Genomic DNA, 26915 nt, shown 5'->3' on the forward strand with positions numbered 1-26915 from the left:
TCGATGGCGTTATGATTTTTTTCACCAAGACATCCACACTGGCGAAGCATTGCCTTTTGTACGGCTGCTAATTGAATTCCAAACTGGCTTTTATGATCTCGCAAGTGGCATCGAGAACGTCCATGTCCATGTCGGTGTCTGGGCCTGCCTGGTGGCATTAATATTTCAACACTGGCACTGTCCGGGCTAAGCATGCCTCCGTGAGTAGTGACAGGCCGACTAGGGCCCACCATGAATGGCCAACGATTTGGCCCCGTCGACCGAACAACGTTTAATTTATTTAAGCACGTTGAGGGCTAAGCAGTCACTCTCGGTGGGGCTGGTTTGGGGCAGGTCAGGGGCAGGGGGCAAGCGACCCAGGGATTCCATTTCGATTTGCGCACTTGAGGGCAAATCTTCGGATTTATGTGGCTTTATTTTTAGCTTCGATGCTGCAAAGTGCGTTTAGGATTGGGTGGGGTTTTGGCTGGTTTTGGGGGGTGGCACTTGAAGTTCCTTTGCAATTGCCACAGAAAATTTGCAGCCAGCTAAAGCGACTGCCGCTTGCCATTTGCCAGTTGCTAGCCATAAAAAAGACAACAACAAAAGCAACAGCAACGAAGGTGAGCAGGAAAAGTAGAGTGAAAAGTAAATCCGCACGTGCCAACCCAAATTACAGAGAACACTTTCGCAGTGGATTGGGATTCAAAGACCACACAATGCAGATTCCATGTAACATTTTCCAAATTAAGCTGCGGCTTCATAATGTCCGGTTCTTAGGAGGAAACAGACCAGCGTATACTCCAATTCGGGTCCAAATTCCATTACCAATAGATGTCTGCTTGAATGGTACAAGACTCCTCCGGCCTTTACTTCCTCTTCTCTGCTCTGCTCTGTAAAAGGTGTGCAACAAATTAAGGCAAACAGACTTGCATTCGTCGTGCAAAAAGTTTCATTGGAAACTTTGCCTTCTTGGGAGCCAGCAGCTCCCACACTGGGGAGCTCTTTCGCACGAGCTGGCGAATTTCCCTCGAACAGTTTTAATCTCCCAGGCCCCTCTCACTCGCCCACTTTCAGCATCAATTCCATTCTCACCCTGAAGCTCTCTCCCTCCCTGTGTAGCCCTGACTAGCCTTAACTCGGCTTTGAGGAGTTGCCTTGGTTGTGGGGTTTACCTTGGAGCAGCAGGAGCTGGAGCAGTGGTGTGTCGTGGCGGCTGCCCGATGCTTGTACAGAGTAATGAAGGCGGGTCTCCATTGACCGACCGCCTTGGCAGTGTTTCGATTACGCGCCTCAAGTGGCAATCAGGACTGCAGAAAGGGATGCAGCTACAGGATTTGCTCGGCATTAATAACACTTAACCCTTGGCCAAAGTTGGGCAAACAAGATTTTGGCCAGCGGGAGCAAAGGCAACGGCAGTGGTGGTGGTTCCAGCATTAATCTTCGCTTTGATCTTACCCACCGAACTTACGTAATTGGAATTAATTTCAATGGTTAGTTTTCTCGAATTTTTCGTTTATTTATTCAGTATTCATTATTATTATTAACACACTCAGTAGTTTCGACTTACATCTAATGTATTTCACTTTTGTAGTTGTGTTTTTTATGTTTTCCTTTCCTTTTCCCTTTCGTTTATTAATTACTTCATTTTGTAAGTCTAACTTTTGCTTAAAAACAATCAGTTTGGTTTTGTTCAGAGTGACAGAGACAGAGAACGGGGTGGTCGGTGGTGTGGACCTCCACCCTGTTTATCTGCATATATTATATATTTATATATATATATTTATATCTATTTGTATATCAATTTATTTGTATTACGCATACGCACTGTATATTTTTGCTAGTCTGGGATTTCGCTTTTATTCTTTGTTGTTTTTGTTGTTGTTGTATATTGGAAATTAGAATTCGAATTACATTGGAGTATTGTGTAAACTGGTATGCCGTATTATTATTACAATTATTATTATTAGTTTTATAACGAGTATTATCTACGCTCTGCTTTGCCCTTCTCTTCCTTTCTCCTCTTCGCTCGGTTACCTTAGTTATTTATAACATTTACAATGAGTTCAGTTTTATAGCTGTAGTTGTAGTTCCCTCTTAGTGGTTCGATGCTCTCGTAACTGGCATGTTTTTTGCGACTGTTTACTCAACATTTTATTCATTACTCGAACAGCACTTGAACATCGCCCACTTAGGGTTTGTTCTCTCCGCTTGTGTGTGCTCTGCTGGTTGCTCTCTTGATTATTCATCTTCGTTTCGATTCGGCTTGTTGTGGTAATAGAATATTCATGAATTGTTGGTATAAATAGCAACAGGAACTGGCCCCTACGGCACTCCCACAGATGAGCCAGAGCTGTGCGGAATGGCTTGGACCCTGAGGGCCCGAAATATATATTTTTATATTGGTAACATTTTAATTTTTGCTGGCCAGTAACAAGATGTGGCGTTAACGACTAATGGATTTCTATATCGTTATTGAACGGCCGACAAACACACGCTCACTGTCTATCTGGCATTTACATTTGATTATTACCAATAATTCCAGCTCTAGGAGTCTTAATTACACTTTAAATACACAAGGCTTATTTGGCTAATTGCTTATCGACTAGTTGTTCATTAATTACAATTAATATTCAACATATAAATGCAGTTTGATTAATGTTTGCCCGTTCTCTCTCTATATATCTGTATGTACAATTTGATGATGGTGCAACAGTTTCCATTTCCATTTGAATCCCCTCCAGTTGTTGGATGTTTTATTTACAAGTTTGTTAAGGTATCTTTTGATTTTAGTTTGCAAATGGTTTTTAGCCTATTTATAGAGCAGCAGTAATTCGATTTCAGGGTTTTATCTTTTGATTTTGGGTTTCGTATGACACTTAAATATGGCTGACAATTACAAAATGGCTTAAACCTATAACTATGTGTGTGTGCCACCAGTACGTGGTACGTTTTAACTTCTCTCTTCTTTTTGTTTTCTTCCTGCGTTAATGCATTTAAATTTATGCTAAAAATTTACAGCTATGTTTAATGAAATGCCCGTGAATTATGAGCTCTCACCGCGGATCGGCTGTATCTTTGTGTGTGTGTGTGTTGGTGTGTTGGTGTGTGTGCGTGTGTGTGTGTAATGTGTCTATTGTGGCTGTTTGTTGTTGTTCACTATGGCGGATATTTATTATTACTTTTTACAATTACTTCAGCGTGGGATCCAGGGTCGTAAATTCCAATTCGCCGCGCGGCAATATCAGATCCGGGTCTGCAATATACACTTTTGTAGGTTGGTATATAAAACAAAATCAACAGCAAATGCCGGAAGCATATGTAAGAATGTGTGTGTATGTGTGTGTTTTTGTGTGTGTAAATTTATGCGATTGAAAAATGGTAGAGTGAGTGTTTATGAGTGTGTGGGTGTGTGTGGTGTGCGTGTGTGTGTGTGTGTGTGTGTTAGAGAAACAAAAGCAAAATATTTATACCGATTAGTTTTTGGCTTGTTTCGTTTTCGTTTTTCGTTTTTGGATTTTGGATTTTGTTGATATTTCTTGCAAAAATGACATCACAACAGTTGCAAATTATTATTTGAGCAGCAAAAGAAAAAGAGAGCCATTAGCACAATACGATTACATATCAAAAGCGTGACCAGACGACCATTTGTGCGCTGATAAGAAAAAAAACACAAAACGAGAATAACAACTAATAAAAACACAGGAAAAACATTGAACGAACGACACACACAAACAAATACGAGCACCAGAAACCGGAACAACACAATAACATTTCAATATTAATATTCACTTTACTAGGACGCAGCCCTACCCCCCCCTGTACCTCCCTGTCCACGCTCGTAAACAGAAAATAATTCAACAATTTCTTAATTTTTATTGGCACATTTCATTGGAATTTATGCCGGAATACATTTTATTGTGGTCCGACTGCGCGGCACAAGTGAATCTAGAGAGCCATTCAGCAGCAGCCTTCATTTGCCGCTTGTCCTTTACGATTTTGCAGTTTCTTATTTGGCGAGAGAGCGACAGAGAGCGCACCCTGTGTGATATTTTATTATTATCGCTTTTTATGTCACATTTGTGTGGCGTCTTTGAGTCATAAACACGCACAAACTAAGGCAGCAGCAGCTCTCATCTCTGCTATGCTGCGTAAGAGTATGTGGCCCCTGTGGGCTGTGGGCCCTTCACGTTTACTTTCACGCCATGCCTGACAGCATTAAAAAATGTCAAAAGTCGCAAAAATGTTGCCAGCCTGGATGTCACGGCCTCATCCAACATAGTGGGAAGCACACAAAAAAGGCCAAAGAACAGTAGCATTTAATACCCTTGCGGATGGAGCGTTTCTATGGCAGCTACATATGTGGTCAACCCATACATAGACATCTTCTGGCAAAGCAATACCCCAGAGGGTTAGGCGTTGCTAGACCACAGCATGCTACCTTCTGGCAGGGTATTTGTAGAAACTCTCTGCGAAGATGGTGCGAAGAGCGGAAGCGGAAGTGCGGCGACAAATGAATGAACGCCGCTTGACATTGCGGCTCCAGCAGGAGTGGCATAGAATGTGGGTGGGAATGGTGCGTAGGCCACATAAACAATGTTGCCCAAGCAAATTCTGTGGCATTTTTTGCGGGACTACGACGACGACGACGACGACGACGACGACGACGACATCAAAGTGCGAGTATAAAGCGTGTGTAGGGATGGTATGAATGCTTTAAGGAGTCTTTAAGATAATGCTAGGCACTCGTTGGGCCACACAAAATGGCACCGTGTGCTCATTTCGAGTGGCTGCTGTGTGCCTGCCTGTGTGTGTGTGTGTGTGTGTGTGGCTGGGTCTTAACTTTGTCTAATTAGACGAGTGGCGCTGAAGTGCACAAGAAACCTACAACCTACAACCCACTCACATAACTTACTACACAAATACGCGAGCACACACACACGATGAAGATGGCACAAGGACGAAGGCCACACAAATGTTGCTCAGACGCTGCATGTCGACGTCGCGACTCTTGACTCGCACACACAAACGGCAAGACAAACAACACCAACACAAAAAAAGAGAGAGATGCCGAGCAAACTGAATGGAGCAGCATGAAATGAAACAAATGTGCACACACACACACACAAAAACGCAGAAAAAAGCAGCAAACGACGAAACAAAAAATGTCTCCCTCACCCCCACACATGCACAGAACAGAGGGTGGCAGCAATGACTGTGGGGCATACAGAGTCAAACGAATTTGACTGCGCCAAGGGGCCGGGCTACGGCTCGGGCTCGAGCTCCCAGCAGTCACCTGAAACGCGAACAAGCGGCAGAGAGATGCGAGGGCACGAGGGACTAGCATATGCAATTAAAAATGTTGGCTAATGACAGCCACTGCCAAGATGGCAGTATATGGCGCAGTCGTTCGCAGTAGCTCACTTGTCTGCCCCCGAGTTACAGGGCTGAAAGTGCGGCATGTGTGCGTTCTTTATTTCAATTTCACTTTGCAGCAAAGTAAAGCTGCATTTGAAATATAAAAAACACATTTAAATATAGCATAACACTTGAAGAGCTGTCCGTGTGGGGGAATGCAGAATTGCAACTTCAAGTTCTTATTTGAGCTTCAAGAGACAGGCGACGTTGACAGGCGACATTTTTGGGGCTGCTTTTGTGGGGCGCTCTGTAAGTGTAATCCCCCATCGAGGAGTGCCTGCCCCTAAACTGTGTTCCCTTTAGTTTTGCGTCTTTGGTGTAACAGCCACTCGTACAGCGTGTCTGGACAGAGCGCTCCTTGGGCGCACTTCAGCTCTGACTTGGGGCACTTGTTAGTGTCTTGTAAGCCAGTTGACTTGGTTTATGTGCTGACGGGAGGACACGAGGACACTACACATATGCACACACCCTGCTACACCCGCCTGACAGCCAAATGTATGTGTGTGTGTGTGTGTGTGTGTGTCGGGTCGTGTCAGAGCACCCCCCACCCACCAAAGCACACACATAAATTAAGGCGGCTGACAGGCGGGCGGAAGCGGCAGCGGCAGCGGAAGAAACAAGAAAACAAAACGAAGGCGGGGAAAAAGTAATGAAAATATAAAATTAAATCGCTGACAAAATCAAATTTAGCTAATTTGTGACATTTGAGCCCCACGCAGGCCAGTGCTGAGGCCGGGGCGAAAGCGAGGTGCGGGCCCCATGTTGTGTTAGCAATAATATCACGTATACGACACATATGCCCATTAAATAATATTTGCATTTGCCATCATGTCGGCATGCCTCTCCCGGACTCCCTATTTGCGAGAGTCAGAGTGTGCCAGTGCGTATGGGTGTGCTTATTTTTGTGTTTTAATTTAGTGCTTTCGAAATAATTAAAATTTATGCAATTCAAAGTTAAAACAAAGTCTGCATGAGCTCGCACAGCAAACAGAACGGCAGAGCGGGCACAGGGGCCGAGGAATGTCAGAATATTTTGCTAAATTTGTTGCTGTCTGAGGCACAATCACACACACAAAGAGAGTGAGGGAGAGACAGAGAGAATCGTGTACATATGTTTGTTTGCACTGGCGTGTCCTGCGCTTCAAAAATTTATGCAAAACGTCTAAAAGGCTTGCCACTGCAGCAGGATGGGGAAGCATGGGGGTGTGAGCAGTGAGAGGATTGGGGCAGACAGCATAGAGAGAAATAAACACAAATGTCAACGAAAAACAAAGACTGCGCAAACAGTCCGCACTCCCAGTCCCTCTGCCCCCATGGCCCATCACTGTCATCACTGTCTTGCCCCCAGTTTTAGAGCTGGGATCTGCAGCATTTATCCCTTTTTAAACAAAATATTTGACTGCTGCTGCTGCTGCTGCTGCATTCTCTGGTGTTCGTATTGTCGTTGCTGTCTGTGTGTGTGTGCGCCTGTTCCCTGGCCTCTAATTTTGTGGCCAAACAAAATGGCTGTCAAAAAACTCATAAACTTCAATTAGCTTTTATGTAATATCCGTGATCCCTTGATCTGACTAATTTTCTGGTTTGCAGGGCTTTCAAAAGGGCGCTCGCTCCATCCGTAATCATGGCAAATTCAGCAAATAAAAGGAAATTCTCTTGCAATTTTTGTTTCATTTGCATTGCAGATAAACCATGTGAAGAAATCTAGCAAAAATAGTTTCGGGTGCACAAAGGTAATAAAGGAAATTGGATGGGCGACATGTGAATGCATGAATGTTGCATCAGCAGCTACTCGTAGCAGCAGCAGCAGCAGCAGCATTTGCAACAAGAAATATAAATTGGGATCCTAAATGGACGACAAATTAAAATGTGAAATGAAGCAAATATGCCATGCCATTGGTTTTGCTGGAATGGTTCATTAAATATATTTTTGGGATTCAACTCCGCAGCTCTCTTGTCGACAGCCAATGCTCCAAGCGGACAGCAGACACCAGACAGCGGACAGCAGCATGGCTTAGACATGGCAGCCCATCTGTGTTCTGGCCTGAAGTTGCAGCTGCAACTGCACTTGTTTCTGGTTCTGGTTCTGGTTCTGTTTTTGTTCCTGTTCCTGGGTCTGGGTCTGGTTCTGTTTCTGTTTCTGTTTCACTTTCTGGGCAAGTTTCTGTTTGAGTGGGGGCGGCTGTTGCCTTTCAGCCTGCTGCACAGATTTAGTTACATAAAATTTACTTTGCATACATTTGGGCGGCCAGGCAGAGTCACTCCCACCAGCAGCAGCATTAGCTGCTGTGGCAACTGGCTGAAGCTGTGGCACGGCCACAACCACGTTCGAGATGGTGGCGGAGACGGGCGAGGCCAGGCGGTAGCCGCTGTTGCCCGGCTGGCTGGACGTTACAAGCAAAGGTAGGAGCACATCGCCTGGGTGGATAACAGGATAACAGGAACACAGTGAGTCTCGTTAGTCGCAACAGCTACAACGGGCAGCAACTTTGCAGCTCAACTCTGTACGTTGGAGTATATGTATTTATTTTTGGGTGGGGGATTGAACTACATTGCTTTAAGTACTGGGCGAGAGGTATTTACAACTTCAAGTTGAGGATTAAGACAGTTTGATTGTGAGTTGAAAGGGTTTTTCATAACCTAGGGGGTTGGAGCAACAGAGGAATATATCTATAAAGATACACAGAGAGAGAGAGAGAGAGATGCATACATAGCGAAAGAAGGAGATAGAAAGAGAGAGGTATATTTGCTACGTGGGAACTGACGCTGTGTCTTCTATTTGGGAGTGTGTGAGGAGTGGGCCTACTCGTACTCGTAACAGGTGCCTTGCTAATGCGAAATAAGTTTCCAAATACTTGAACTAATCGCTGCCAATTGCCGTGTGACTCGTTCCAATTCGAACTGAAATTCGTATTTGAATTCAATTCAAATTCAAGTCCATTCAATTCAACACAAATTAAATGAAACGTAATGAAATGCTGTGTACTTGGATCAGCGCTAATTAGAAAACTGTGTGTCAAATGCTACTTTTGTGGATGCCTAATAAAAGGGCAATTAGTTGTTGGATTTTACATGTGTGTTGGTGGCTGGCAACTGGCAACTGGCAAACCCACTCGATGTTTTACCGCATCATTAGCGCCAGCTCAAGCCAACAATTCAGAATGTAAAATATTTTTCATGGTAGATCCCCTTTGAGTACCATTATGTGGAACATATTTATGTAGTTCTATGTGCAAATCCGTCCAAATGGTGCCACTCGCAAAATGCATGCGAAAATACTTGACGAGAAATGAGATTTTTCAACAGCAACCAAATAAATAATAATTACATTAGAATTCAGACAGAACAAAAATAGAGAAAAAATAATTGATATTTCTACATTCGAATTGCATTCACAATTTATTCATTTTGTTTCGTTTCGTTTCGTTTCGTTTGGCTGCATTCCGAATGTAATGTGACTAAAGGAGATGTTCAGCTAATCTACATAATGGCTACAAAACAACATAAAGATCTATGATTGTTTTTACTATAAATGTGAGTGTGTGTGTGTGTGTGTGTGTGTGTGTGTGTGTGTGTGTGTGTGTGTGTGTGTGTGTGGTGTATATACAAGCAATAAATGTGTGTGCAAGAGAACTATGTACAGATGGTAGCAAAATTCAATTGGGCAAATCAATGAACTAAAACTATGAATACAAATTAATGTTGAGTGCGTACTTCAATGGCAAACTGAAAACTCGTTGAGCAAACCAAGTGGGATGAATTATAAAATATACATAAATGCATATACGTATGTATATGTAGATAGGTTTATGTAAGGATAAATTGATGGCTACTTGACTACAACTACAACTACGAGTACAATTTGAACTACGGACTGACTAGGACTACAGCTTGTTGAGTATAGATTTTGGAATAGTACCGTTTAGACTGGGCTGCGCGTACTGAATGAAGCTCTCCGAGATGTAGTGATGTGGTCCGGCCACGCCCACAATGGCACCGCCACTCGAGCCGACGCCTGGTATGCCTCCACCGCCGCCACCCCCTCCGCACAGATGCGAGTTAACGGGTGTAACGCGCGCTCGTATCTCAGCCGCTCGACCGCCGCCCTCCTCCAGCTCATTCAGCTCGTCCTCCTCGATGTACATGCTGGGCACATCGTTCCGCGCCGGCCTACACACCATGGAGAGAGAGAAAGGGGAAATTTAGTGAATAATAGAAAAAAGCAACCGCAAAATCTATTAAAAGTTTGCACGCCTATCCCAAGAGCGTCAGGTCTCTGGCAAGTTGGTAATAGTTCCCAAGGCAGAAGCCCGCATGAAAAACAGCTTAACAAACTTTGGACAAAACAGGCGAAAAAATAGAACTAAGCCACAAATTCAAAATTTCAATAACAAAAGCAACATTCAGAGGCGACCATCGGAGACCGTCACCTGGGGAGCGACTGCAGCAAAACTTTCCCAAACGAAAATGGGTGGAAATGAAAACATAATTTATTTAGTGGCCATGGCAGACTGCGTATGCGGAATATTTGTAATTCTTCGAAGTGGAATTTAATGAATTTTAGGGGGGGCCGGGCCCATCCACCGCACTGCAATAATAAATATTGGCAATATAATTCCATTTCTCGCTGGGGGACTTTCTAATTTTAATCAGCCCGCTCGATGGTCCGTAGTAAATTAAATATAAGCCCGACTGCCACTGGGAGCGCTAATTACAGCGGCACACACTCGCTCTCTTATCAGTCGAAACTTTTGCCAAAAGATACACACACACACACATGGATCAAATATTTGCACAAATACTTTTGCCGCAAAAGGCAAATCATTAAAATTTATGCACAGACGCACATGGGAATCGATGGGATGGGTACATGGGCACATTGTCCACCTGCCAGCAGGTGATGCTGAAATTGTATTCATGCACAGAGACCCACCCGAAGCGGGCCCTGCTCGGCTGCTGTCTGACAGTTGGGATGACCATTTAATGACCCGCATGCGGCTGTCGCGCTTTGATGTGCATGGGACTGGCGGGGGTTGACTATTTTCAGAAACTATAATTAATATTTCGCTGGTTTGTTTCGCTTTGAAGTGGCACGCCTGAATTCATTATTGAGCAATCAGCAGCCGCAGCAGCAGAGGAACATTCAAGGAAAAAAAGTCATCCGTCTGGGCTCCGATCCAGATCCGGGCCATGCCCTGGCAATCAACCTGCACCATCGATGCCAAAAGAGGTCTGTGGCTGGACTGGGGCAAGCTGCATGTTTATCTTTCATTAGCCGGGCAGACAGTTGACTGAGTTGGAGCACAGCTAAAGCTATGGCCACAGCTAAGCAGCTGCTTAATTACCCACCCACGAGAGAGTTGGTGGAGGATGGACCAGCGACCCAACCCGACCCTTCCGCGCTGATTTCCTATCTTAAATGGAAACTTTCACTTGTGCGGCTGCCTTTGCTTCCGGTGCTCGTTTTCTCCTACAAGTTCTAGGCACTGTGTGTCCTCTTTTGGGTCGTCGTCGTCGTCGTTGTCGTCAGGTGCAGGTTTAATTAATTTAATTACAGACTAAGCATAATTTACTGGGCAGGTGCGTGCCCTTTGTGGGCCTAGCTATAGCCGCGCTAATCGATTGGCCCCTCAAACTGTTAAGACGATCGTCTTTAATGAACCCGACATTAGCCGGGCCTGGACCCGATTCGCTTCGCCCTTTGATGTGAGACACCAGGGCCAACAGAGTTTAAAGAAGGACAGGCCCGGCCTGCGGCAAAATTGATTGAGGAGCGCCCATTTGCGCTCGGGTCCGGCCGTCATTTAATTACATTACATTCCCCCGTAATAAGCATAAGCGTGGAATTCTCGGCAAGCACTGGGAACTGCTGTCAGTCACGTGCTCCACATAAATAATTTCGTAATTATTTCTGCACACAGAGAGCGAGAGAGTCGGAGAGACACTAGCCAGGATGCCGGCAGCAAACAATTTCATTATTAGTTTTTCTACGGGCTAGATAACGACCAGAGGAGGGAAGGGACTCAGGAATCAGGAATCAGGAATCAGGACTCACCGCATGCTCTTGCGCACCTCCTGCGGCTCAGGTGGCCGCGGCCTGTGCCGGCAGACGACGACGATGCCGGCCACGATAATTGACGTCACAATGACGGCGCCTATCACAACGGTGGCGGCGAGTATCAGGAGCGTGGATTGCTTCTCCGGCCCGTTGCCTATGCTGGCTCCGGTGCCCACACCTCCAGCGCTGCTGCTGCCCCCCGGCCCGGTACCGCCATGATGCGTTGTTTCTGCGGGCGTCGGGTCCTCCCTGGGGTCGCTCGATTCATCTGGAGAAAAAGAGATGAAATAGAGGATGGATTATACGTGCATATGTAGATTGTGAATGTAGTAGATTGTGTGTAGGTATGGGTGGGAGGCAGCTTCAGATAGTTTTGCGGAGGCTGCCGCTCGCTATGATTTGTTATTTGCTCGAAAATTATTTTGGATGCTGATTTGTGTGTTTGCCTCTCCACTCGTCGTTTATTTATTTATTTGTTTTGTGCCGCTTTCCGTTCCCCCATTGCTTAACTGATTGCTTTGACTGTATGTACTGTACGCCCTGTTTGTTTACTTTGCCATGCCCTTTGGCCTCTGATTCAGTATTGAAAATTGAAATTAGCCAAAAAACTACGAAGAGAATAAATAATCGCAGTTTCCCTGTGTGGAATTATGGAAATCAAAGAAATGGCAGCTGAATCCTACTCGGCAGCTTATTACTGGCGATTAGAGCTGATGGCACTTGCCACGAAAATCTGCGGAAATTATTTTACGAGCCACATGTAGGGCGGGAGGTAGGCAGGGTGTAGCCAGCCATTGTTTATATTTATTAGATTTCCAGCAGGCGGAAATTGCAACATAATGCGTGTGTGTGTGTGTGTGTGCTGGAGGGAGCCCAACTGATTGTAAGATGATCCCCAGGCAAGATTTATGCCAGACATTCGTTAATGCCAGGCTCTGTTGTGCTCTCTCGCTCCTTGGCAGCGCAAGATTTCCGCTCCATTTGTGGGCCGTCAAAGCAACGGCCTCGGAATTGAAACATTGCCAACATCATGCCTCAGCCTCAGCCTCGGTGCTGGGCCCTATCCTTTTGGCTTTTGAAGTGAGCGTTTGAGTGGAAATTGCCTACACCTGCGGCTCAATTTAATTTTTGTTCTTGCCTCTTGTTATTGGCTTGGCCTTTGCCACTGCCACTGGGCGGCTCACCGATGCCATGGTTCACGGCATCTTCGTCATCATCTCTGCCTGTTTTTTAATCAGTTTGCTGGGCTCAGTCTCAGTCACAGCCTCATGCTCATCCTCATCCTTGTCTTTGGTTTACCTTTTTTTTTCTTACCCCCATTATAGCAGCCAGGGAGCATTTGCTTATTTATTTGCTGGCTGCTTTGCGCTCTCCTTTGATGCCCGATGCTTTTCCCCAGCTCAAGTGGCCACTTTGCTTGATATTTTTCACTTTTTGCTCGCCTTGGCTCGCCGCGAGGAGCAGCAGCAGCAGCAGCAGCAGCAGTGGCGTAATAAATTCTCCTGATGAGTTCTGCGTAAACTGATTTAAATCAGCGTCAGCTGATTTGCCTTCATCTTATTTATTTGCAAAATCTTGTTAGCTGCAGCTACTGCTCGTCCGACCTTGCTTGAATTTATAGCCCCACACATGTACGTGGGGCAGGGGATCCCCTGGCACCATGTACCCACCTAAATAAAAACGCCTGAGTGGGCCATGACTAGAAATAGGCATAGAAGCAGCCACTGGGCCACACAGGCAGCTGTTAAAATTCCGCATAAATTAGGGGCAGTCTCCTACACACAGAGGCGCCATCCATGGACTCCATGGAGTCCACAGTCTCCGGCTCTCTCGCTCCATGTAATCACAGCCACTGCTCAGAGGCCGAATTTACGAGCCGCCATTGTGTTGTTCACGGGCACGGACAAGCAAAGACAGAGACAGCGAGTCCGTGCAGGACTGTGGAAGTGTAAGCATTAACATACGAGAGTAACTGTTTTTTGGGGCCTCTGATTCCAGGCAGCTGTTTCGTCGGTAACTAAGTTTCGGCAGTGAATCGAACATTTGCGTATCAAACGCAATTAGTGCCATTAAATCGGGCCAATATGAGTGATTTATGGTTAAGGGGCGGGGGCAACGGTGAGCAAAGGAAAATGAAAATGCCCCAAAAATGGCCAGAAAAGCTTCCGTGCGGTTCCCCATTGCAGCAGCGGCAGCAGCAGCAAATGGCAGTGGAAATGGTAATGGAAATGCAGATAAAAATAAAAATCAGCATGGAAATAATGACAGCATTGTTGCTGGCACTCGTAGTGGTGTGTGCGCACACTTCTGAGGGAGACTGTAAGGAAAAGTAAAGAAAGTGAACGAGAGTGAGAGAGAGAGAGCGAGCGTGGATGGAGAACGTGAAAGGAACAATAAAAGAAAAGTGTCTATGGTGGCCGTTAAGCAAAACGAAAATTGAAGCAATTCCGCTTACGCTTTTTCGCTCTCACTTACACACAGAGACAGACTGACACACATTCGCACGCACATGTGAGTGTGTACACACAGAGAGAGCGAGTCGAGTCGAGTCACATTATGTCGTTAGGCTGGAGCAAAATGAAGAGGCTGTTGCGGCACGCCCCTGCGTATGCGTAATATGCGTGTGCCCCACTCAACGAATTGATGGAAAATGCTGAAATGCTTTACGCTCCACTGCATAACTCAGTCAGTGGATTAGAAAAGGGCGGCCCATCCTTTAGGCAGGCAGCCTGACTGGCTGGCTGTCAGCCAGGACGGGCAGAAGGACTTTTGGCATCCAGGAGTTGCTCCTCCAGGTTTTACTCGTGTGTGTGTGTGCCTGGGTAGCCATGTGCGAAGTTTTCGCGGCGGCTGATTGAAGACGATTTCCCCGAACTTGCGTTGATTTGAAAATGCAGTCAAGCGTTGAATTAGACAGTTCCGTCCTCAGCTGGTTGGGGACCAGACCCAGAAACTCGTAGACTGCCAGCTCGCTTTCCCTTCTCAGGCCATTTTATTGGCCCAGAGCAAAAAAAAGTGACCCACAAAACTTGTAACCGGGTGCACATTTCTTTTTACTATTTATGTGATTAGTACGAGTGGCTCCCTCGTTTCTTTTTTCCTGCTCAAGTTGTCTCGTGCCGTTTCTTGCTTGTGTTTTTTTGGTTGGGTATACTCACCATATGGTCCCAGCTGTGCGGCCACGCGTACGCGCTCAATCACCACCGGCGGTTCGCTTCGTCCTTTGGCGTTGACGGCGTAAACTAAAAATTGATATTCACGTCCCGGCTCTAAATTATTCAAACGAAACTGTGGACTGTTCTCCTGCATGCGAAAGATGGGTGCAGATGTCGCCTGAAATGAGATACAACACATTTACTCGTACAGATACAGACACATATGTATGTAGACTTCTATTTGGGATATGTATGACAACGGGCGCATATATAATTCACCCGCCATATGGACTCTGGAAGCTCTCTCTCTCTGTGATGTGCGTACAAAGCTGGAGACGGGAAGCTCCCCATGTGCACGCGCACGGCCAAGTATGACATGTATTTTTAACTTTTTGGGGCAGAACCCAACGCATAAATAATTATTCATGCCTAAAAAATATCAAATCAGCCACAGCACAGCAAAGAGCGGCACAACTGTACCGGCACCGGTACGGGAGGATACGCTGACCGCAACAGAAAACAGAAACAGAAAACTGGAGGCAGTGTCCATGGGACAGTGTCTGGAAATTTTAAACTGAATATCCGTTTGCCGTAATGGGATACAATCGAGTGAGCTCCGTTGGTTACGCACAAATTCCCACTCAAGTAAGCGTAAGTAATTTATGTTGTCCTTGCGGCACTTTTGCCGCACCCAGCCACACTCGCACTCTCCCACTCTCCCACTCTCTGCCACATTTATCCCTAGGTCTGTGCGTGTGGGGATGTGTGTGTTGCCTTTTATCTAGCATGAAACTTTAAAGCTGCCAACCAACGGACCAATGCGTGGGTCATACTTTGCCCAGAGTATGAGTGCTGGAACTTTCCATCCTCATCATGAGCTTCATCAGCAGCATCAGCACCGTGATCATCCTCCTGATGAGCTTTGCGCTTGGCTACTTTGCTAATAAACTCGCCCCGGCAAGCGCTTCATCAGTAAGCACCCCTCAGACACGGACCAAGACCCGGACTCCAGTTGTTGAAAGCAACCAAACGAAATGAAATGAAATTTTCATATGATATTCTCATTTACGAGTGACAGAGATAATTTAATAACTCAGCATGCACTCGCTTGGTTCGACCAGAAAGGCACAAAGGGTATTGCCCATACAGGTGGGGGGGAAGTGCAGATCTGGGGCTTGGCTTTGCACATGAGGCAGCGCTGGATGGGGGACTCTTGTCATTAATTATGTTGTCCCTTTTACACTTGAGTTGAGCAGCCAAACTCCCACTCCCTGTCCAAGCTGGACCCTAAATATTTATTAATAACTCGAGCAGAAAAGTCAAAGGACATGCACACTAATTGACCATATGGATTTCAAGTGAATTATTTCTCGGACTACTCTAGTTTAAACGCTCTCTTCGGCTGTGCTCCTTGCTACTGGTTGCTGGTTCTCCTTTCTGTTTCTGCCTTCTGGCTGTTTGCTGAATTGTGAGTAAATTTTAATTTAATTGAGCAATTTTGCATTCCTGTTATGTTCGTTACGAGAGAACTTATCAACTTTGGATAACTCGATTGGGGGGGAGGCACTCACCTGATCGTTCAGCGTGGATATCTCATTGTCGCCCAGGCCAATGGCCTCGCCAAACTGTCCACGTCCCTGGCTGGGGCCCGTCGCACCCGAGTCGCTCGAGTACAGCAGATCTCCGCCCACAACTTCGAGCATGAAGTATTGCGAGAGTCCGCCGTCGCTGCCAGCCACACAGACCACCTCCAGAATGGTGTCGTTGCGCAATTCGCAGGCCTTTGGTGCCTCCGGAGTATCTACAGAGTAGGAGGAGGAAAGACAGAGAGAGAGAGACAGCATAGATAGCAGTTAGTCATAGTCATGGTGAAGCCGTGGCTTAATGGGCCCGCAGACCCTTAATTACATTTAAGAGCAGCTCCCACAATTTTGCATTTGCTTTTGCTTTTGGTGGCTTTAAACGGCACTTTGGCTCCAAATAGTACGCGCACAGGCGGCAGTTACCGATGCAGTGCCACGCCCTCAGTTTGCATTAATAACAGCCAGATTCGGTATATAGTCTTGGCATCGTCGTGGTATCTGCTACTACTACTACTACTACTCCCCCATAATAGCAGGGAGTCCGCCAGCCCGACGATTATTTGGCAACATTTTGGCCAAGTCAGAGCACCAGCTGGGGGGCAGTGGCACCCCTCCCTACCACTCGGCACATACACTCGCCAATTATGTAAGTAGATCCTTATGTGTGCATAAGAGATAGACTCAGACCGACACGGATACGGACACAGACACGGATACAGACACCGGCAGGCCAACACCAACACCAACACCAACTAACACCTAAACATACAGAGCAATCTTGGTGGTGGCTGGTGGCTGGTGGCTGGCGTCTTGTTTAAATTGCGGTGAAGATGGAGGTAAATGCCGGGCGGCATCTTCTGGCAACAACTTCCTCTACTTACTTGCAGGGAGAATGTGCACCAGACAGGGCGTAGTCTGGCGTCCCACCGCATTGCTGGCCCAGCAGGCAAGCGTTATTAACTCGGAGTCGGTTTGCGGCAGATACGTCACCGTGCTGGCCAGTCCATTCGATTGTATCCTCGAGTTGAGCACCTGCAAGGGTGAGAAGGGATGGGAAGGGAAGAGAAGAGAAAAGGCACCAAAGCCAAAGGATTAGAGTGCTCTCCGACTCGTCTTAGCTTTCATTCTCATGGGTGGGAGGTAGGCGAAGGACTTATGTGCAGTTCTCGAACCCAAAAGCGCACGGAGGCAGGCGAGCATAAATATTTGAAGGCAAATAAGTTTTTATTGCTAAGCAAACGGAACGAGTTGGAGACTGGATAAGTCATCCTGTGGCTCTATGGATTTTCGTGCAGATTTTCAAATAACTTTTGCGGCTAAATGAATTACTTTATTTATTGGGCACAGCTGTCCCAGTCGCATATGCATGTCTATCGGTTCGTTTGGTCAGCAATTCAGATTGGGTCTCCCGCTACCTCCCGCTACCATCTATTTGCCTTCCTGCCAAATATGCAGTCCCTGCATTCAGTCCTTGTGCTTTACACCTAAACGGTTTGCATTTTAAATTTACTCGTACTCGAACGAGGGAGAGAGAGGTGTGCTGTGTCTGTGCCTGTGCCTGTGTGCTGTGTTTGTCCCCCGCTTGGGACTGCACAAATTTATACATTTTGATTAAATTTTAATTCAGTCACGTACAGTGCACGATTCCGATTCCCGCTTGGTCCTGGGCAGGCAGCGAACGAACGAACGACCGAACGACCGAACGAATGAATGAACGAGCAAATGTCGAACGAAAATCCCAGACAAACCCTCGAGTACGAGTATTTAGCACAAGTTTTGCTAATACTTGGGGTTGTGGACCGACTTCGAACATGGTTCCGGCTTCAGTACTAGTCCCTGGCGGTAATTGCGACAACCAGAGTCCGAGTACTCGACTTACAGCACGTTTCCAGGCATAATTACAGGCACAATAAGTTTTGTTCGAGACTGGGTTACCTTTTGCCCTTGTGGTGGTAAGAGACTTACCGGGGACACGTTGCGGGTGTTGTTGTATGTCCAGCTGAATCGAACCGAGTCCGGTGGATCGGCATCCACCTCGCATTTGACCTGTATCGAGTGCATGTTGATGGCTCCAATGGATGTTTGCTCAGTGCCAGGCTTACAGCGTGGAGAGACTGCAAAGTGAGAGAGATAAAGAGAAACATCATAAATAAACGAGAAAATGTATGTGAGTAAGCTTCACTCTCCAGTTGTTTGGCAGGCAAAAAGTTTCCATTTGAAATTTGTTGTGCCACAACCCCTCGCAGTGCAAACAGTCTCTCCCGCTCGGGATGGGTTGGGTGCCGCAAAAATACACACAAAAATATGAATCAAGAGAGAAGAGAATGTGAATCCTCGATGGGGAAAGTCGAGGGGAGGCAGCTACATAGCTACATAGCCTTGAGCATAGTAATTAACATGTTTCCGTTTCACGAGCTGTGGGGAGTTCGAGCTGGCTGCTGTTGCTGCTTAGCGGGTAAGCAGGCAGGTGGTATTGGAGCAAAAAGAGATACTCCTGCCTTTGCTTTTACTTTCACTTCTCGCTGGAAATGAGGGCAGATATGCGGAAGCAGCAGCAGCAGCAATGGCACACAGTGGCCCCAGGCATTTTGTGTCTGTGTGCTTGAATATTTTCCCAGTTCGTTCGGCGCTGAAAGCCGCTTTTAAAATGGAAGTCACGCCGTGGCAGATAAGCATTTGAAGCTCTATTACTACGTTTCTTTATCTCAAGTCAACTGCATTTCAGCGTCGAATACTTAAGCCATCTGTCAGTGTCTAAGTCCCCTGTCTGCATCTCCACTCAGTGTGTGTGTGTTTGTGTGTGTGAGTGTACTTGTTGCTTGTGTGTGTGTGTGTGTGTGCCTGTGTGCAAATGTGGAGAAAAGTTACCTTAAGCCAAAAACTCAATGCAAAGACTCTCTCTCTCCCACACTCCCTCTCTCCATCTCTTGCCTTTTCTGGCAGCAACGGAAACTAGAAACTTTCATAATTTCAAATATAAACTACTTAAACTGTCGTATAGCTTATGGAGTGGGTGGAAATGCATTTCAGTTTGTTCGGTTCGGTTCGGTTCTGTGGGGTACTATATTTTTTGTTGCTGTTATTGCTGTAAGTTGACAACACAATGAAGGTTGAAGCCCACGTTGGGACAGGCAAGGCAACAAAGGCTACGCCAAACTCCTTACAATCTTCCCTTCGATGAATGAATGAATGAATGAATGAATGCATGAATACTAAACCCCACACAGGAGTGGGCGGAGCAAGACGTTCTCGTGTTCTCTTTTGTGCGATTTCATGTCATGTTCTTTGTATTTAAGGCTCACATTGTGTAAGCTGAATGAACCTACTCGTACTCGTGCATCGATGGTAAAGGTTTCTCTGGATTTATGCAAGCAAATCGCTTGTACCGAGGGTTTAAGATATCCACATTAATCACAGCAGCAAATAGCCAAAGGCTATGCTCCCCCGAGGCAAGGAGTTTATGAACAAGTTGGCCGAGTAAAAATTGCGTGCTGGATTTATAGTCAAAACTTTTAGTCAGTAAATCAATGGCGGTTGCTTTTAGGCCAGCGGCGGCAGCAGCATCAGCAGCAGCACAAAAATTTCAACAATTGTAAACAGCGCAACGGCACATAGAGAGAGAGAGACATAGACAGATACACAAATGGAGTTGGTCATGCATCATTTCTGAGCAATTTCCCCATCCTGTTCTGCTCTGCCGAGGAAAGTTGGGTAACTTTTTATTTGCGCTCTGGCTGCAAGTTGATTTTATTCTGTGTAACTTCCGCTTCCGGCCTGCGCCATGTTATTTCATCATGTTGCTTTTCCATCTTATTGGATGGATATCTCTCTCTCTCTCTCTCTCTGTGTGTGTGCTGAAGAAGTGCTCTACTTACACTGCAATCTCAGCGTCAGGCTGGAGCTGCGCGTCTCGCCCTCCGTGTTGGTGGCCCCACACGCATATGCACCCGCACTCTCCCGCTCCAGCTGCGTCAAGTGCATTATGTCCGTGCTCTCGCCCGACATACGCATGCCCTGCAAAAGAGAGAAAGAGAGAGTGAGAGTTGTGAACAAGAATATTATTATGAGTTTGCATTGTGAGTGCCTTGCAAATCCACATTGATCCATGGCATAGAATGCATTGAAAAGAAATGCTTTCCTGTTGCCACAAATTGCGGTATTTCAGCTGCATTGTCCGCCACACCCACACACCCACTTGCAACACTAAACTGGCCAACCGCAATGGAGCCCGATTGCTATGCTCTCGCTTGCCAGTAGGACAACAGCGGCGGTTGGCCTGGCCTAATGCGGTCACTTAGTGGGCGCGCAGGGTTTAAACGAATTTATTAAATCAAATTAATGCCGCATGTGTGTGCGTGTGTGTGTGTGTGTGTGTTTTCGGCATTTGTCATTTGGCATTCGGCGCGACCGGACACGAGTTTGCAAAGCATTTTAATGGAAATTGATGCCGACAAGTGATGTGATTCCATTGATTCCTGGCGGATGCAAACTTCTGCTCCCTCCATTAATGCTGCTCGGCTCTCGAAATAATTCGATTAAATATTTAGTTGCAGAACGCCGGTTGACATTTGCACACGAATTTAATTAATTCATAATAATAATGCAATTTAAATGGCTTAAGTAGGATGCAGCATGCAGCATGAAGCATGAAGCATGCAACATGCCGACGCCCACGCATCTCTCCTCTCCGACAGCAGCATCGAGTGCGGCACGTCCTGTTGCATGTCGCGTTATGGATACGCCACAAATTGGCCATGCTGCATCATTTGATTATTTGCAAAATTCATTAAAGGCTGCCTGATGGAGTTCCGTAATTGCATTGCCAGTGGCCCTTGTCCAACGAACCATTTTGTCACGTAAGAAAGCTCAGTGTGTCGTTTTATTTAATTTCTTTATGGCATTCTCTCTCCTCTTTGTATTATTAATTTTAAGACCACTTTGTGCAGCTGGGCAAAACTTTAACGATGACCAAGTGAAAAGTTTGGGGACCGAAGCCCGAAGCCGATAAGAAAAATCTATGTGGAGGATCCAACTGTCGTCGAGGAACTCCTCGCAGAAGTGACAAAGTTTCGCACAACTTTTTTTGTGCACATTTGGCGCTTCGTTTCTCATATAATTCTTTCTGCCTATTAATGGCAAGCAGGAAAAAAGGAAAAAAAAGAAATTAAAATCAAAAATCAAAGTGTCCCAAAATTCTGCAAAAGAGAAGAGAAGTTTTCTTGTGGCCGTCCACTGCCAAAACGATTTTGGCAATTTGTTAAATGCCCCACAAGAGAACGTGGGTGGCAGCAACATAAGAAAAGAAAAATGAAAAATGAAAAAGGAAAAGCAAAAGTAAAAATAAAACCAAGGAAAGACGAAATATGAGCTTGGGTTTTATGGTTTTCGCTAGTTATGAAAAATGATGATGTGACCATGTGGACAAAACTGTCAAAGGATGTCAGAATCATGCGGTTTAATAATAAAAAAAACCCAAGACAAAAGTCAAAGCCCACAAACCCACAAAGGAATGTCCAATGTCCTTTGTCCGCCTTCGTCTGAGCAAGCGATTGTGGCAATCTCAATCTCTTTCGGTTTATTTGTCGCATGATTAATAGTTAAATAATTTGCGACACGAATGGACTTCAATGGACATCATGAGCCAATTATAAGACATTTGAAAAATGAGCGCAACATTTGTTGGCCAGCCACATTCGAGTCGCACCCCACGTGAAACTCGTGGCAGGTCTTAAAGCTCGATGTGGCAGCAGCCGTCTTGGCAGATGAAATTAAACCGCAAAAGTGTCTGCTTATGATGCCACAGAAATGCGGATGCCTCGGGGCCAGCACAGCCCCGAAAATTGATAATAAAATTTACCCAAAAAGAGAAAAAATGAAAAAGAAAAGTGTCTGCTGATACACGTCAGCTGTTGGTCGTTAGATGGTGGCAGGGGGAGAGATGGGGTACAGATTCGCAGAGCCACATGGCAGTACTTACATTCTTGAACCACGAGTAGCTGGTAACCGGAGGCCTGGCATCCGCACGGCATTTGAACGTGACATTCTGGCCCTCGGCGCGCGTCACCACTCGACTGGGATCCTCGTTGGCCAAGTGCACCGACACAGTGGGTGGATCTGTAAAGAGAAAGAGGATTGGCGGAGTGGATAAGTAAGTGCGGGCATCCAACTTAATGAGCGCTACAAATTGCTGAATAAAAGTCAAAATAATAAACCGGAATGGCTCATGAGGTGAACTCGGTACACAGTCGCCCAAGCCCAAGCCCAAGCCCGAGCCCTTGCCCATTGCCCTCCCTCAATCTCAGTTATGTCCGATCCAGACAGCATTGCGTAATGTACTTAACTCCAGCTGGCAAGCAGGGTGGAGCCTCGGACTCGCCTCTCCTTTTGTACATCCTTTGGGCCTCAGCCCACTGCCGCCGCTACACGGCCTCTGACCACACGCCAAATGGGACTATTAGTTACGGTTGTAAAAATCTAATACGCGTCGGAGACTGTCGGCGCCACTTGGCCCCAAGCAGTCCCCATGGACAGAGGAATGAGTAGACTGGGGGATGGACAAAACTATGGCTACCATTCTCTCGTCTTAAGTTTTTGGGGAGCAAATGTCAATGGCGATGGGGTGTGGGCGGAAGAAGATGTACAAAAAAATTGCTGACTTTTATGGTGAATTATTAAAAAGCCGCACAAAACGAAAACCCAAATGAAGTCGGCTGGAGATGACGAGGTCGGTTCCGGCCTGATTTGAGTGCAGGTAATACGAAAAGAGAGAGAGAGAGAGAGCAGTCATCATGCTCACTCTCTACACGGCCAAAGGAGCAGCAGCAGAGAAGCTTGGAATAATGTGAAACGGAAGCCGGAAGCGGATGTTGCAAATATTATGGAGGCCAGGCAACAAAAAATGAGCAATAGAAACATAACAGTGAAAATTTAATCAAGGCAAGTCGAAGACGACGACGACGACAGGGCGTCAGGACCAGGACTCGACTGCATTTTATAAGCAGCTTAGCGGGAAAGATGATGGTATGATGGCATGGCATTGGGCCACCAACAGGTGGATGGGACATGGCCCCGAAGCGGCTTGGCCTCAGCTTCAGCTCCAGCTCCAGCTCGAGCTCGAGCTCTGGCTCCTTTTCCCCTAATAAAATTATGTTGGCTCTGGCCCTAATATGCTTCTAATTGGACTTTCCTCCAAGGAGAGTGCTTTCACACAGACACGGAGAGAGGGAGAGGGTGGCAGAGAGGCTGACTAAGCCTTGGGCCGTTTGTGTAAAGGATACACCAAAGCTGATCGTTGGCCCTGCACTGGCCATGGCCTCAAAGTCCACAAGTCCACAGTCAGGTGCTGTTACAAAGCAGACTCTGGACTCCTCCTGTGCCTGCTTTGTGGACATAATTGAAGGCAGGCAAGGCAGGCAGCTTCCACCAGCCACCAGTTCACCTGTCGGGGCGCAGGAAGCGCATCAAATCTATATATGAGGTGCAGTCTACTTACATGCCACACGTATGATACGCTTATCCTCGATGGCGCCACCGGAGAACCAAGGATTCGTGGCGCGACACGTCAGCTCGGCGTTGTCATTCTCCGACGTTACCTTCAGTGTCAGAATGCTAGTCGTGATGTTGCCATCCTGCAAAAAATGTAATGGGGAAATGCAAATATTATTGACTGAAAATAACTCCAAATTAAAGATAAAAATTGTCCCAAAAAATGGGTCCTTTAAATGTTTGTGTGTCCTAGGAGGTGCTTCGTTTCGTTCTCTTTGGATTCTGTGGATTCTCCACTTGCATTCCAGTGCTCGGTTTTCAAAAATAATGAGTCCAGTTTGGAGCTAAGCCGAAAGAGAGAGAGTCGCTCCTTGTGCATCAGCAGCAGGGCAGAGTCAGTGGCAGTGGCAGCCCATGAACCCCAACGAGGTATTAAGTTACGACAGCAGAGAGGCAGAGGCAGAGCCAGAGCAGAGTCAGGCATCGTTTTGGCAACAATCGAAGCTGGAGCCAGAGATAGGACAGGAAAGGACAGGGCAGGGCAGGACAGTGCAGGACAGTGCAGTACATGGACATATAGATGGAGCTCGGCTCGACTTCTCCATGTGTCTGTGTGTGGCACCACCAAGAATCGGTTATGCACGAGTTGACTAATGTTTGGGGACGTTTGGCAGCCCCAACCCAAAACCCCCAGCTTCGATGTGTCTCTATCCATTTACATGGCATAATTAGAAGCCCGAAAAAGGCACTTGCAGTGGCGCACTAATGGCTGCCACAAGCTGAGACTCGTGTTGCGTGCAAAACTGATAAATGCGTACCAGAACTGCTAAAAATTGGGCCCATCCTCGAAAACAAATAGTTTGGGTATTTGCACATAAATTTCAAGTAAAAATTCGCACATTAGTACGAGTCAATGTCCCTTCGTGGAGTGCAAATTTGTGCAGCTTGGAGCCAACTTTCTGTGTAGTGCAGTTCATCAAAGAAGCCAGCCAACTTCTCCCTCTCTTTGTGTGTCTCTCTGCGGCTGCTGCAAAAGTTTGCCCTTGCTTTTAGGGTCACCCAGTGGTCGCCTGTGTGGCTCTTGTGGTTGCTGCCGCCGCCGCTGCCTCTGATGCTATTAAGCGTACTTGCCCCACCAGTTACTCGAGATTCTCTCTGCTGTGTGTCTGGAAGTGTAAGTGTTTGCAGCACTGCGGCCAACTATCAAATGTCAAACGCTGCAAAGTTGCAAACTTTCTTTTACCCTACTCCCAATATTGCCAGATCATTTGGGCCAATTTAGCAAGCACTAAGACTGGGACACTGGCATGTGACATGTGGCCTACACACCATGCGGCTGTACTTACCTCCTTGTCGCTGTGCACCGTAACCTCGGCATTTCGTATGGGCTCGCCGTCCAGCAGCCAGGCAATCTTGGCCGCCGGATACGAGCCCCAGGATTCGCAGCGAATGGGCATAGGATGGCCGGCAGTGAGCAGATCATTGGGTGTGACAATCTTCACGCGAACGGGTTTTACTTTAAGAGAAAGAAATATAAGACTTATGTCTTTTCCGTAGTTCCTTTTACCGAAACTCACAGTGAACCTGCGCGGTGACATCCTTGCGGACGGGATCCACCAGTCGTGTGCCTTGGGCACGACACTCGATGCGTGCGCCGTAAAAGTCGCGGGTGGTGGTGCCAATCAGCAGCTGATTAACCATCACGGTGGCACCCTCCTCCACGGAGGTGTGGCTGGTGCCGATTAGCTCGGTGTCGTCGCGCCACCAGGTAACCTTGGGCGGAGGACGACCTGCAAAGAGGGGGGAATAGAGAAAAGACACATGAGTACATTGCATTATGAGTGACACTCGCGAATGCGGGCTGCTGGCAATCAGCTGCCGTTGGGCCTCTCTTTGGTGGAGAGAGCAAATAATGCACACTTCAGAGCTGGTTAAGTGGGTCAAACCACACACACACAAAGAGCGGTGCAGCCTGTAGGCGCGTACTTACCTCCCCTCACTTGGCAGCAAAGAAAGAGCTCGTAGCCCTCGCGGAAAGGCCCCGCCAGCTGTGTTATCTCCTTGCCCTGAGCATCGAAGATGCGCGGCTCCTCGGGCGGCACTGCAAATGATGGGAAAGGGTTGAGGGTTGAGTTGGGGAAAATCAATTTGGCACAGGAAGAGTGCCATGAATTGATTGGCGGTACTCACCCACTAGGGTCAGGTTGTGCCTGAAGTTGCGCGTTGGCGAGTTGAAGAAATCAATGCGGCAGCGGTAGACGCCACCATCCTCGGGCTTAACGTCGTTTATCTGCAGGCGGGAATCCTTGGGATTATCGCCGATGCTGAAGAAGAGACGCTGCCCCAGATCGCTAGCTATGGCCGCATGCGGAGCCAATTTCACATTTCCGCCACGCGAGTCCAGGCTGTGTGCGAAAACAAAAAGGAAAGCAAAATCATATGTTTGTAGTCGTGTGTTTAAGTGGAAGGGCGGGGCATGTAGCGATTATTAGATGTCATAAATAAACATATGCAGGGGTAGCATAAGTTGCGGCACCTTTCTCCCAACCATCATTTGCTGCTTCTCTCTCTGCTCTCTCTGCTCTCTCTCTCTCTCTGGCATAATTTACGTTCATAAAAAATGACGCTCAATTTGCACACCATGAGCCATGGGCCAGGAGCCATCATCCTGGCAGTAGTCGACTCCCAACTCGAGTGTTTGTTCGTTTGTCTGTGTGCAGTTTAGGGCGCTACTGGGAGTACCTCGGGCGCTGGTGCCCCTCTGGCACTGCTGCTTCGTGCCACGTTGCGACTTTGGCAGCTTTGCGTAAATTGCAGTAATTGGTGCTGTTTTAGCAAATTACTCTGTTTATTTCAGAGGCCACTGATGTTGGCCCTGCCGTTGCTGCTGCACTGCACTCTGTTTATGATTATCGAGTGCCGGTCACTTCACTTTACTTCACGTGCACGGCTCTGACATAGATCCTGTGCAGTGCACCCTGTGCCAAACACTGCTAATGAGTGTTCCCGGGGCTGTGGCACGCAAAGTCGAAGGCATTCGCTAGCACTTGCTACTTGGCATGCAGGACACACCGTCCGTACTCGCCACAATTTATATTGAAAATTTATCAGCGCAAATTTATAAAAATCCGTATGCCACTCCACCCATGAGCCCCTGAGTGGGGAGTGGTGTGTGGGGGGCGTGGCCGATGCGTGTATGCGTGAAAATTTGCTACACTTTAGCAACGACAGCTGTAATCG

At 46.8% G+C, this 26915-nt stretch overlaps 1 protein-coding gene across 4 annotated transcripts in view; it reads right to left on the minus strand.

Moving 5' to 3' along the window:
• Positions 1 to 1860: 1860 nt before the first annotated feature.
• The window catches only part of LOC117582815 (neural cell adhesion molecule 1), a 64225-nt gene continuing 39170 nt past the window's right edge, over positions 1861 to 26915 (minus strand). The window contains exons 4-18 of one of the 4 annotated variants that reach the window (XM_034270854.1): positions 25866 to 26080; positions 25666 to 25776; positions 25253 to 25465; positions 25022 to 25191; positions 23683 to 23818; positions 22168 to 22304; positions 20066 to 20204; positions 18156 to 18304; positions 17072 to 17222; positions 16179 to 16408; positions 14611 to 14785; positions 11450 to 11720; positions 9314 to 9564; positions 7633 to 7812; positions 1861 to 3235 (exon numbers count right to left, since the gene is read on the minus strand). In XM_034270854.1, the coding sequence (XP_034126745.1) occupies positions 3171 to 3235; positions 7633 to 7812; positions 9314 to 9564; positions 11450 to 11720; positions 14611 to 14785; positions 16179 to 16408; positions 17072 to 17222; positions 18156 to 18304; positions 20066 to 20204; positions 22168 to 22304; positions 23683 to 23818; positions 25022 to 25191; positions 25253 to 25465; positions 25666 to 25776; positions 25866 to 26080 (2593 nt within the window). In that variant the 3' untranslated portion in view covers positions 1861 to 3170. Of the gene's footprint in view, positions 7813 to 9313; positions 9565 to 11449; positions 11721 to 14610; positions 14786 to 16178; positions 16409 to 17071; positions 17223 to 18155; positions 18305 to 20065; positions 20205 to 22167; positions 22305 to 23682; positions 23819 to 25021; positions 25192 to 25252; positions 25466 to 25665; positions 25777 to 25865; positions 26081 to 26915 lie in introns of all 4 variants that reach the window. The other 3 variants (XM_034270850.1, XM_034270853.1, XM_034270852.1) reach the window with 3 other exon arrangements.

This window comes from Drosophila guanche, unplaced genomic scaffold (assembly GCF_900245975.1).
Source record: "Drosophila guanche unplaced genomic scaffold, DGUA_6, whole genome shotgun sequence".
NCBI lineage: Eukaryota > Metazoa > Arthropoda > Insecta > Diptera > Drosophilidae > Drosophila > Drosophila guanche.